Source organism: Cibotium barometz, chromosome 52 (genome assembly GCF_041138505.1).
Source record: "Cibotium barometz isolate CiBa-2024 chromosome 52, ASM4113850v1, whole genome shotgun sequence".
In the NCBI taxonomy this organism is placed as follows: Eukaryota; Viridiplantae; Streptophyta; class Polypodiopsida; order Cyatheales; family Cibotiaceae; genus Cibotium; species Cibotium barometz.
In genome coordinates this window covers 12618332-12632382 of record NC_141097.1, presented here as the reverse complement: position 1 = coordinate 12632382, position 14051 = coordinate 12618332, and the positions used below count along the sequence as shown (strand labels likewise).

At 40.3% G+C, this 14051-nt stretch overlaps 1 protein-coding gene across 1 annotated transcript; it reads right to left on the bottom strand.

Moving 5' to 3' along the window:
- Positions 1 to 12871: 12871 nt before the first annotated feature.
- On the bottom strand, positions 12872 to 13384 carry LOC147608818 (uncharacterized). Its single transcript, XM_086788667.1, has one exon. It carries the CDS (start codon positions 13382 to 13384, stop codon positions 12872 to 12874), a length of 513 nt encoding a protein of 170 aa, XP_086644793.1.
- Between the last annotated feature and the right edge of the window lie 667 nt (positions 13385 to 14051).

Genomic DNA, 14051 nt, shown 5'->3' with positions numbered 1-14051 from the left:
TTAGAGTTACTGGGTCACGGTCAACAATAGCAATCTGTCAGCACAATCCACGAATCTCATAGTGATTTTCTCAAGTCATAATCATCATTCCAGTTACTATCATCATCACTGGGATTCGTCCCATTCATCCTCATTGTGGCTTTGTTAAACTTATCTTCTTTCAACTAGAACTCAAGAATCATTATCTTTTAATCAAAATCCAAATCAACTCATCAATTCTCAACCAGAATTCTAAAATGATATCAACCAGCATTCGAATTCATCATCTAGATAGCATTTACTCGTATATATTGTCAGCAAAGAGCTGCAGTTATACCCACGGTATATACAGGTAGTCACGGTCCTTGGAGTTATAAGGTAATTACCATCATATCTAGGCCTCAAGCAAGTCAGGGATTCCATACAATTGCGATACTTCCATCTAAAGACCTAATTACCAATTTATGAATTTTTATTTTGAATATCAATTTGTATGAATTTCATCACACAATTACAACCTTTTATTGGTACTTCACAAAATTTTTGACATTTCTTGCTTCTTGGTTGATCCACTTTAGCCAATTCGCTCCTAATACTAGCTGAAAGATCCCTGCCCCCTCCGCGCAACGAATTCAGGGGTGCTAACAATGGAGGTAACACTTCTTTGCGTAGGGCGACAGAGCCCCTCACTCACGGCCTCGCCCACGGATATCCAGACAAGATACTAATCCCTTGGTTTGTTCCCAAACCGAACCCGAAAAAACTTCCCTCGCTCAGAAAGCACGGGCGATTCCTCTAGGGTATTTTTATTCTAACGTAGTCAAGAGCCTTAACTAACCAAACTGATCCGACCGAACCAGTAAGTCACATTGTCAGATCAAGGAAGAGATTTGCACTTAGATTATAGAGACCAACACTTTTTTCCTCCTCCAGAGGCACAACCATTGATTCTTTTCCATAGAACAAGACTATCCGAGATTTACTTCATCTATCATACAATAACAGAATTGAGTCTCATGTTAGGGATCTATCAGTCCAGCCCATCTAGTCCCATGGGTTAGCCAACCACCCAACCACTTTAGCGATAGAATCCATTTAGGAATTTGGTTGTGTTCTGTCCCGGGTACTAGGCAAAAGAGTTCCCAGGTCCCCTAGCAGCCGGCACTTCATGAAAACTTCAAGATAGTCACACCACTCACACACCCAATATGAAATTACCTGTTTCACAGATTTAGCTGTCTTTAAAATAATTTTTTAATGAAACCATAGTATTACTGATCATAATCCTCCAAAATATCTGGTTGAATTCTAATTTCCAATCATTCTTTCATCAGTGTACCTATGGTATCATTGGCAACCAGAACGCTCACCACCTGTCCACTCAGGGGCCTTTTCAATAGTTCCTAGCTCATAGTACCCGGAAATATATTCACTTAAAAAAATCCAGATGGACTCTCTATTGAAGATCATCAAGATCAACCAACAGATCCATATAAAAGAGCCATGGACTCATCCGTTGAGGACCAGCAAGGTCAATCAACCAAATCCATGCCCGAGTTCAGAAAACAACTCTAACACCTTGTTCCATTTTCTTCCTCGACGCACGTGTGGGTATCTTTGTTTGGTGACCCAGAGCCTGAGTTTCGTATGGTTAGCACCCTCTAGGATCCTTCGCAGGTCACCTAGCGCTTTACTCATAGGCCGCTTCCTTGGTCCCTCATCCACCGTATCGGAAGCTCACCATTTAAATCGAATTGAGGCTGGTCAAGACCTCGACCGGCTACATGAGACGTCCTCCATTGACTCTCCATCAGCTGCTGCAACTTTATCAATTTGATCTACGACCTCATTCCCAAGATGGTCAAAATGCTTTCCTAGCATTCTTGACATAAAACAGTCATTTAAAAACAGGTCATAAATAAAATTTCTAATGAACTCTCATCTTTCCAATTGTTCCACATCATTTCTCATTATTCCACATTCTTCTACATCAATTCACATTGCTTAATCCACATTCAATCATATGTATTCCCATCGATCTTCATCCATTCTCATCCAATCACATTATATTACATCCCATCGTCCTTCATCCATTGTCATCCAATCATATTATATTACATCCCATCACATCTATCCACATCTATCCTCATCACATCTCATCCATTCTCATCTATCCATATCCACATCACATCACATAACATCCATTCACATCACATCTCATCCATTCACAACTACCCTGATCCATATCACATCCATTCACATCACATCTCATCCATTCACAAAACAACTACCCTGATCCACATCACATCCATTCACATCACATCTCATCCATTCACATCTATTTACATCACATCCATTCACATCATATCTCATCCATTCACAACTACCCCGATCCACATCACATCCATTCACATCACATCTCATCCATTCACATCTATTTACATCATATCCATTCACATCACATCTCATCCATTCATATCTCAAAGTTATCAAGTGAATTATATTGAATATCTTCAAGTTCTACAGAACTCCCATAGGTTGTGACATGGTACAATCAACCATGTTTACAATGAAGTTCATCCATTCTAAAGTTGGCTTTCCCCATTTTCCCAACATTGCTTTGTGAGACAATACTTACTCCGACTCCTCCATCAAGGATGGCAAGAGCTTGATAACCCTTTTGCACCATTGGAAGTATTACATTTGTGTCATCACTCTTGTAATACTTGTAACACGTTCCCATTTGGTTAACCGAAACCTGGAGGACAAGTTTGGCTAGGTTATCCCTTCTTTCCTCTATGTCCACATCCTTCTCAAGAGGAAATGGTATTCCTTCTTTGGTTGGATGATTGGCGTGCATTCTGCCTTCCATTGAATCTTTTAGATATTAGTCATAGTCTAGGATTTCCTCTCAACCATGATTCAAATTGTCACCTTGATCTCTTCAAAGAGAAATGCGGATAGTCCGGCCACATCTTTGGGTGTTTGGTTTTGACCAACCTCATTACTATATAAGTCTAGAATAGGATTTGGTGAGTCATAAAGAGGATATTCTCCCCCTTCATCAAACATCCTTGAGAATAGGTTGTTTCTTCCTTCTTCTTCCAAGTTGGTTTCACCCTCACTGTGTTTTGAAAGTCTCCGGCACCTTCAGATGTTTGGATTCTCTTGTGATAGTCTTCCTAGGATATAGTGTTTCAATAGCCCGACTAGCTTGCATCCATTCTTGTGATAGTCTGCCTAGGATATACTATTTCAACATCCTGAATAGCTTGCATAATAGCCATTCTTTAATCATGTTTTGACTTTCCCAGATTAAGGCTTGTGAAGCCTCTAGCTTTTCGATTATCTTCTGATGAACACTTGGGTATTCACCCACTCCCCTTAATGTGTCGAGTGGGGTTCTTCAACCAATTTTTTTCCTTTCATGTTAGTTCTTCTTTTTTCCTTTTTAGTGTCTTTTGTGGCTTGACTCGACGGATGTGGTTTCAATTGTTCCCTCATCTGAACCATCTTGAATTACCATTGTAGAGTCTCCTTGTTCCACGTTCTTTGCTCTTCTTTTCCTTCTCTTGTTGTTCGTGTAAAAGGTTTAGCTAACGGTTCTCCCTTGACTTCGAGGGTCTTTAATGCTTGTGCACAAGTTATACAAAGTGACTTGGTTTGCCACCATAAAACAATCCTTTTTGAACATGATCCTTATTTGCTGACTTTGTAGTTACCTTCGCCTCTCTAGCTCCCCCTACCTTGAGACTAGCCTCTTCCACCTGTGTTGAACTGCTGTTGTCCATGATTTTGATTTCTAAAATGACCACCACCTTGGTCTCGATTGTGACCTCTACCTAAATTTTAGCAGAAGGCCTGTTCTGAAGTGTTCTTGCTTTAGGAGGAAGAGTCTTCATCCAAAGACTTCTCTTCTATGATTAACATGGACACCAAATCCCCAAAGCTGAGAACATTCTGTCTTATAGCAATAGAGGTCTTGAATGGATTGTATTCTTTGCTAAGCCTATCCAAACAAACACTCACCATGTTATTGTCTCTCACTGAGACATGAATAGATCCAAGGGATACAACAATTCCCTTGATCTTCAATGCATACTCATTGATTTAAACATGTTCTTCTCCACTATATGAAGCTCCTATTTTAGTTATAACTGTCTTGCCTTTGTGTTTGTCTAGAACATCTTTACCAGGTTTTCCCATGCAATTTCCTCGTGTTGGCATCTTGTATATGCCCTATCATAGTGTTTATAACATTGAATGAAAGCCAATACATGACTTTACTTGCACCCATATGTTCCAGTCTTTAAACACCTTTATCTCTGTTGGAGCTGCATTCTCTTCAAGCAATTCTAGAGGCTCCTCATTATCTCCTTCAACATATTCCCAAAATCCTTTTTCCATGAGGAAATTGGTCATTTTGAACTTCCATGCATGGAAATTGTTCTTTTTAAGCTTCTCACTGTGACAATCTAGTTGATGTTGTCACATATCTTTGTTTATATAACAACCAAAAATCTACAAACAAACAATTTTTGTATGCAACTTGCAACATAACAATATTTACCATCGTAGCTCTTGGTGGTACTTATGCACAACCTATATGCCATAGCAGCACGTGACTAGAGTATATGTACATACACCCATAATAAACAATACATGTGTAATCGCTATTTGGACATCCAAAATGCATTGTTGAAGTGCAATAACTAGAGTTTAGATAGAAATGTTACAAACCACAACTTCCAACAAGAAATTCCCAAAAACACCTTGTAGTGGCCGAACGGAGGCCGAAACATGCCCAAAGTGTAAATTTGGCCAAAGACTGTAATACAAAGTACTGTATAATGTGCCTCTACACCTATGAAGACAACTTCTGAAATCAAAGATGTGTAGCTCCCAAAGCTAACCACAGGGTGTCGTACCTAAGCAAGAAGGGAGAGAGATGATGATGCTCTTACTCGTGTGTTAAGGCTAAGAGATAGCAAAGAGAGAACCGCTCATCTCTACTCACTTCAACGTGCCTAGATTTCTCTTCCCATCAAAGCAATGTAAAGTTGTTGAGTGGTGAGTTCCAAAATCAATTTGTTTACAACCCTTTATTTGGTTGAGGGATTCTCCACTTTTAGGTCATCATCCATCACGTTGTCATCAATCGGATAGCCTCTTTGCAACATTGGTCAAAGGTATTAGGATTTGACACAAGGATCAAATTGTGCAAGCCACGTTTCTTTAGGCCTATCATAAAACATTGTTTTAATTGAATGTCTATCAATTTTTTCCATGGTTCACACCGTGAATCTAGAGTTTTTATCTGAGTAGAAAAATCTCATAAGGTTTCATCAGTTCTTCACTCAATTGAGTAAAGTTCATGTGATGAGAAGTGATTAGGTTGAAATTAGTGTTATTTAAGGGACTTGAGATTGATGGCATTGGAGTTATTATAGGTTTGGCAAAACCCAATGGAGCACTCATGTGTATAGTATTGGTCCAATGTGGGTATGAAGCTCCCAAGGAGTGTGAGGCCTCAATGGGTGGCATAAGACTCAATGGCTACCTAAGGCTAGCTTCGAGGTCTATGTAGGGGTAAGCTTTGACGTTCTAGACTAGCCATTCTTTTCTCTTTTAACCTTGTTCTTACACCATTATTTGCAGGTTGACGTTTTAGGCCATTGTGTGTCTTTCTCTTTGCTACATACACATATGGATTCTCTCTCTTGTTCATCTTTGGCTATGATGCTTGGAAATGCTAATTTCATGTGTAATGGATGCTAGAATTCATCTTTCATGTGTTTGATTTCATCTTTAACTCTAGATCCATTCCACTTGGTATCAGAGCCTTGATTTTGATCCATTTTCAAGGTTTTTGGTGCATGAGATTGGTATTTCTTGATGGATTTCTGAAACTTTTGGATTTCTTGAGGTTTTTAGGCTTAATATTGATTAATTTTTTATTAATCTTGTGGGAATAGTGGGGTTGAGGCTTGCTTTCTTGGATTTTTAAGTGATTTTGGGGAGATTTACTCAATTTGGACCAAAATTTTGGAGCCCTGGACCAAATTTTGGGGCGAGTAGTCCAAAATTGGGAAAATTTTAAATTAATCACCTGTTAATTACTCTGTTAATGACAATTATGAGTTTGTGCTTCTTCCTCAATCTTTCCATCACCATTGCTCCTAAATCTTGCACCGTTTTGATCCAATTTCTTGGGGCTTTGATAGAGCTTGATGAGAAGATTAAGATGAGCTCCATTTTATGTGAGGATTTCTGAATTTTTTTGCACATTATCTTCCCTCTTTCTCATTCTCATGAAACCCTAGGAAGGGAAACCATTTATCATTCATCTTCACCGTTATCCTTCTACCTTGTAAATTGTGGAGCTGGAGCACCTAACTTGGCCTTGTTGAACCCTTCCATTGGTGATTTCTACCCAAAAGGCTGCCCTGTGTAGCACCAAATTCGTGAGCAGCCTCATGGCTCAATGTGATGGATACCAAGTCCAAGATACTTGTAATATCTCTTCTAAGCTTGGAAAAAAGAGTGGAGAAGATTTTGGAGTCCATTTACAAGAGCTTCTTAGTGATTTCATGGCTATGGTGAACTTCCAAAAATAGAGAATAAAGTCTTCAAGAATAGAGGCATTCAAGCAATTTCCTTCATCAAGATCAATTAATGGTGGTTCTAAACAGTCTTTGTGGTAAGTGGCTATTCAACATTTTCCACCATGAATCAAAGCTTCCATTGTAATCAAGGGCAAGTTTGGGGAGTCCATGTGTGGAAATCCCTAAATTATAGAAATTAGGGTTTCCTACATGCTTAGTTAGCTCATTGGTATTGTCTACATACCAAAAATGGGAGTATATAGCAAACTATTTGCTCTCATTTTCCATTGAGCCATATGTGGGATGCCTTTTTGAAGAGTTTGATGATCAAGGCAAGCATTCATGCCCTTACGATGAACCTATGGATTACCATTCTCCATTGGGATGCCATTGATCATTAGAGAAGGGAATCTTCATCAAATGAATGGTATTATGCATGCACATGAATGCAATGGATGTGATTCTATGCATTGGAAGAGTTATGGAACCCATGAATGAGCTATTGGCACCAATTTTGCATTGATATGACACATGTTCTCATATCTTTGAGCATTGCAAAGGGTATTGGATGCCATTGAGCCACTTATAACCATCTCAATGCTATGAGGAGTCACATGGAGTGTGGGCATGCATATGAGATTGTGGATTGAGCTATTGATCTTGCTTACCCTCACATGCTATTGTTGTTGTGATTAGAGTTGAGTGGTTTTGTTGGATGGAGGGAAGATTCTTGGGATTTGATTGAAAAGCATGAGTCTATGCTCTTTGTTGGTTGTAATGAATGAGTTGTAAAAAAGGGCATGAGTCATGCCATGTGATTGTAAGTAATCTTCCTTGCTTTTACATTCAAGAAAAGCACACTACCACATCACAATTGTTCTCACAACTTTCCATTCCTAGCATCTAGTATGTTGTGAGGTACCTCAGCAGGCATTGGAGAAGAGGCCCGAGGAGGGAAGCATGGCTTGAATCCATCGTGCTGTGAGTGCCATGGGAAAGCGGTATGGTGGAGGATTAGGTACTTGGTGGGAAAGACATGGCCCCAACTTGTGCCTAGAATCGGACTAGGTACGAGGGTGGGAAGAGCTTGGCTAGGAGATTAGCAAGCTTCGACGCGCTTCATCAAAGACATTAATACATGTATTGCAGTGATCCACTTGGGTTATGCATGGATTTGATGCCTATTGGTTGAGGCAAACATTGGGGCGGCAAGGTGTTATGTAATTTATGCAAGATGCCAATGAGAGTTGATGCTGAAATTTGATGCTTAGGAGATTGAGATTTGGCTCCTAATACAAAGGAGACCATGCCGAATGTTTTTCCAAAATCCTATGCATGGTTGGAGTTATGGGAATTGGTGAGCACATACTATGAGCTTTTGGATGTCAATGGAGTATTGGATGCTTGAACAAGTGAATTGGGGTAAGCGGGAAGCCATTGGTCACTAAGAAAGTCACTTGGGAAAGATTCTATAGAATTGTCAAAACCCTAATTTAGTCAAAATCCTTTAGGACTGAATTAAAGGTGATTATACAAGCCCTTAATCTTTGAAATCCGATATTCCTTTAGGGCAAAAATTAGGGTTTTACTAGGACTGATAAACCCTATTTCTATCACATGGAGTTTATGGTCTTATAGATCTAATAACATAGGCTTGTAGAACTCATCAAGTGCTTCTATTTGAGCAAGAAAGTTTTGAATTCCGATATTTCTAGCTCAAGATATATCCAAAATACTATTTCAGCTCATATCCCTGAGAACCCTAAAACAGAGAGTAGTAGCACACTTCAATTCTTTTGGGTCTTTGCATAGGAGTTTAAAGTATCTCATTAGCTAATTATCAAGCTACATATCTCTTTAATCCGACAACCCTACCCCAATCTATTGCCATTTTTTCCAAAAATAGGGATTTTATGGCACCGAAACCCAAGGGATGACTGAGGCGCAATGCATTGGCCTCCGAGGAAGTAGAAGGGGAGGAAGCAATGGATCATGGTGTTTTGGATGTGCCGGAGGAAACTTTTGGGCAAGATTCAAGAGAAGTGGCGGAAGAAATGAATGTTGGGAGTGTCCCTAAGTATACCCCGGAATCCTCACATTCTGTCTCTCCAATGACGCCCTCTTACAAATGCTAATGGAAATCAATGCAAAGATGGATTCTATGGCTACAAAGGTGGAGGTCGATGATAAACTTGACACTATGGCTACAAGGATGGAAGCTTTGGAAGAGAATGTCATTTGACCAATGAGTCAACATCCATATGATAGTGGTCATGGTGGTCAACATGAAGACAAACAACATTTTGAGACAGCTTTTGAAGGCTGAAGGGAAGGCAAACAACCAATGATGCGAGAGGCTTCTCCTAAGTTGACACATGAGCATTCAACCAAGAATGTTTCTTTTGGGTTCATGGCGGATGCTCAAAGACCTTCTATGATGAGGGAGACAGCCTACTTCATTTCAAGCGGATTCTCCTAAGCGGATTCTTCTTAAATGAATGAAAGGCAACATGCACCTACATTCAAACATGTGGAGTCCAGTGTTGGGGATCCTAGAAGAGTACCTTCGCAGCCCAAAGCAAATCAATACTCCAGAGGGTCCTTTCGAAAAGAGAATGACCACTTAAGTATATTAGTAAAACTATATGCTTGGGGAGGATTTCTTAAGGGACGATCCCAAGTGTCTGGCTGTTGTTGGTGACTACATCACTATTGGCAGGGATTTTTTGGGAGGAATGAAAAATCCAAAATACACGAAGATTCATGAGAATATACAGAGGTTCCTATCTTGCAAGATCTTTCTCGATGCTACTTCACCTGCAAAATGTCCACGATGATTCCACTATGAGCTTCTTCTAAAATGGTCATGAGCTCATTCTCCCTTATAACCTCCCTTATAACACACTAGACTCAGCATGTGATCTTTGCTAGCTTATACAGTTAACCAGCTATGAATTGGTAAGGTGTTGCCAACTTAATAAATCATTGCATCCTATCCTTGTTTCATGGATTGTCCTATGGGAATCCATAGGCAAGATGCTCCCAGATTTTTTCACTCCACTCTGGTACCAAATCTAATTTGAATTGTGTAACATCTGGTAGACATCGTCAACACCACTTGGCAAGTTCTTCATTAGGCATTCTCGACATGTGATCTACTAGTACATGCTATGAGTCTTTCCTTCCTATGACAATAAAGTTGAACTCCATCTCAATAGCAACAACTAGTGGGTAATTTGCCCAGTCATGCAAGACAAGATACAACAAAACTTGATGATCCACAAAGAAAATGAACTTATTAGCCTTTCCTTACAGTGACAGCAAAGTTGAACTCCATCTCAATAGAAACATCTATTTCAAGACAAGATACAACAAAACTTGATGATCCACAAAGAAAATGAACTTATTAGCCTTTCCTTACTGTGACAATAAAGTTAAACTCCATCTCAATAGCAACAACTATTTCCCCAATCATGCAAGACAAGATAAAACAAAACTTGACAATCCAGAAAGAAAATGAACTTATTAGCTAACAAATAGTGTTTATACTTTTTCACTGCATACACAATGGGTAGTCCTTCCCTCTCCGTCATGGTATAACTCATATCAGCTTCATTGAGTTGTCGACTCATGTGAAGAAGATTCGGTAATCCAATTTGCGCTCTCTTGACTATGCCAAAACACACCCAATTGTGAAGTTTGATGCATCGATATGCACATGGAACATGAGATCCCAAATTGGAGGTCTGAAGATAGGTGCACTAGCTAATGCCCTCTTTAATTCATCGTAAACCACTGACACTCCTTAATCCATTTGAAATAATTAAAATCTCATACAACGGCATGGCAATGTCAGCATAGAATATAGTGAACCTCCAGTAGTAGCCTGCATGACTCATAAACCATTGTACTCCCTTGGCAACTCTAGTATGAGTTTTACCTTACCATCATCTATGAAAAGTGGGTGGTTGAAAATCTAGTATGAGTTCTCTATGAGTTTTACCTTACTATTGTCTATGCAAATATTGTTCTTGGACACTAGATGTCCCAATATCACTCCATGCTTTACCCACATTTGGCATTTCAAAGGGTTTAAAGATATACGATATAATCGACACCTTTCAAACTATTTTCTTAGGCAATCCAACTGCTCCATCCATTGTGAATGCACATAGAGATCATCAATGAACACATCCAACCATTTTTTGTCGGTAATCCTAGACTATCTAGACATGCATGTATGGTTGTCTAGATATTCTAGACATAGATATTCTAGGTTCAGATATTCATGTATGTCTGGATAGTCTAGGTATAGATATATATACATATACACTAGACTATCTAGACATATTTACATGGTTATCTAGATAGTGTGTATATATATACACACACATTAGACTAGACATACATACATACATGGTTGTCTAGATAAAGTATATATATATATTTATAAATCTATGCGTACATGTATATATATATATATATACATATATATATATATATACATATATATATATATATGCAGAGCGGTAATCTCGGGTCGCGTTCTGGGTGCGAGTTCCAGCTCAAGACTAGGAAAATCCAGTACAAAACTGAAAATAGAGAGTACTTGCTGAATGCTGCACACCAAGAACTATAGCTCATCTTGAAGAGGACGACGAGTCGGTCATTTTGAGTACTAGAACTTCAAAAATGGACTCTGTATGAAGGAGATATGACCAAAAACGTACAAGTTGCAATAGAAAACGGTGTCACCCAAATGCGAGCTTCCAACCCAAAACTTGTATTGATTCAATGCCGACACGCGACGACATTACAATGGGATCCCAAGAGTGATGAGAGAAAAGACTTATGGGTATCCGAGGTGCGGGATCCCTTGCCCACAAGCCGTCTTGTATCTAAACGAAGGTAGGAGAGGTTGGGCTAGGCCACATTACTCCACCTCAAGGTACTCCCATATAGAGGCAAAGAATTTGGGGCCTCCAAGCATCCCTTGAGAGCACCATGTGTGAGGCCGGATAGGAATCCCAAAAATCCCACGCCTCACATACACCCCCCTTTTGAAGAGCTTGAAGTCCCTTTCAAGCCATTATTTTGGCTGTATTTCATCCTCAACGGGCACGATGTTGTAAAATTGCAGAACCAATGAATGTGCCATTTGAATCATTTTCCCTTCTGGTACCCATCTGCAATCTGTCATGGGGGGGTGGTGTTTCCTCTTGACAGAATTCTGGCATTTCCCACCGGAACCGTGATTTCAATATGAGTTCTAGTTCAAAAGGCGTAACGGCGGGGGTGGCACCATCTGCAAGCATCGGTACATGGCGACCAAACCTAGTATCGGGGACAAACCTCTTGATGAGTAGGCTTATATGAAATGCATTATGTATGTGCACTATTGCGGGCAGATCTATTTTGTAGGTAACTCCATTGTAAGATTTGAGAACTTTGTATGGGCCATAGAAGCGATGGTTGAATTTCGGCATGAGGTTGGCAGGCAGTGCAATGTTTTGGGCACTAACCAAGACCAAGTCTCCCTCATGAAATTCATCATCACGTCTCTTTTTGTTCGCATGCTTGACATATCTGACTTTGCTTTGTTCTAGATTTTGCTGTGCAACCCGCATTCTCTTGTGCCATTTCTACAAAAAATTCTCTGCATCTGCATCTTCGGCATGCACATCTCCTCTGGCAATTGTAAGAGGTGTAATGACCTCTTTACCCCGGTGGCCAACTCAAACGACGTATACCCGGTAGCACTGTGCATTGAGTTGTTATAATGAAATTCTAAAATTTCTAGGTAATTTGCCCAATCCTTCTGATTAGCACAAACATAATTGCGAATGTAGTCTTCTATGCCTTGATTGATTCGCTCTGTTTGGCCATCTGTCTGCGGGTGATATGCTGAAGACATGCGTAACTATGTGTCCATTAACTAAAACAATTCTCTCCACATGTTGCTCATGAATCTGCTGTCCCTGTCTCACACAATCGCTGTTGGTAACCCATGATATTTGAACACTTGACTAAAATAGAGCTTTGCAGTCTGGTACGCCGTGAGAGGTGGTTTAGATGGAATGAAGTGTGCCTGCTTCGAGAAATAATCCAATACCACAAATATGGTGTTGTATCCCTGGGACTCCGAGAGATCCACAATAAAGTCCATACTGACAATGTCCCACGGCCTTGATGGGACGGGCATGGTTTGCAGTAAACCAGCCGGTTTGACTCGCTATGCCTTCCCGAGTTGACATGTTAGGCATGTGCGAACATATTCGATGACATCCTCAGTCATGCGTGGCCAGAAGAAATGACGTCGAAGCTGCTCGAGCAAGCGCTTCTACCCACCATGCCCGGCTAAGCTTACAGTCGTAGGTTTCCCAAAATAGCATGGCTTTGAGGTCCGGGTCATTGGGCACATACACCTTTTGGTGGGCATAGAATAATCCATCTTTGAATTCAAATAAACCCACGGCGTAGGAACCATTTTGCAACTCCGTGGCCATGTGAATGACTACTGCATCTAACTTCTGAGCATCTCTGATCTTGTCCAAAAGTGCCCCATTTGCAACACTCACTGCATTCAACTGTGGCATACGCCTTAAAGCATTCTGCTTCCCGGGCTTGTGACTAATATCTATGTCAAATTCTACGATGAAGTCCTGCCATCTGCCTTGTTTTGGTGACAACTTGGGTTGCGTCTGAAAGTACTTTAGAGATATGTTATCTTTAAGAACTTTTGTGTGTCTGTCTTGCACATAATGACGCCACTTCCTAAGGCAATGAAACACTGCTTGCATTTCCTTTTCATGTGTGGTCCATCAGCGTTCTACATCGCTAAACTTGCGTGACTCATACGCGACAGGGTGCCCGTCTTGTAATAAAACTCCTCCAAGGGCCCCATCCCGATGCATCCATGTGAATCTCAAACTCCTTTTGTTGAACTTTGGGAGCTTTAGCACCGGGGTGCTGCACATTGCGACTTTCATCTTTTTAAAAGCGCTCTTTTCTATATCTGTCCACTTAAAAGGCTTGATGCCTTTAGTTATATCAATGAGTGGGGTGGCGATTTTGCTGAAATCTTTGATAAACTTTCGGCAGAATTGTGTGAAACCCACGAACTCGCGAACTTCACGCACAGTTCGGGGTGTATTCCATTTCACCACTACCTCGATCTTCTTGGGGTCTACTTGTACCCCTTTTTGATTGACCACGAAGCCCAAAACTCCACTTTAGTGTGACTGCAAATTTGCATTTCTCTGGCTTGGCATATAGTTTGTGATGCCATAACATTTGGAAGACCTTCCTTAAGTGTTCTTTATGTTCACAGGTCTCGCTGTATATGAGCAGATCATCTATATATATGATCGAAAACTCATGTAAATAATCTTTAAAGATATCATTCATCATTGTGCAGAAGGTGGCTGGGGCGTTGGTTAGCCCAAACGGCACCACCAGCCATTCGTA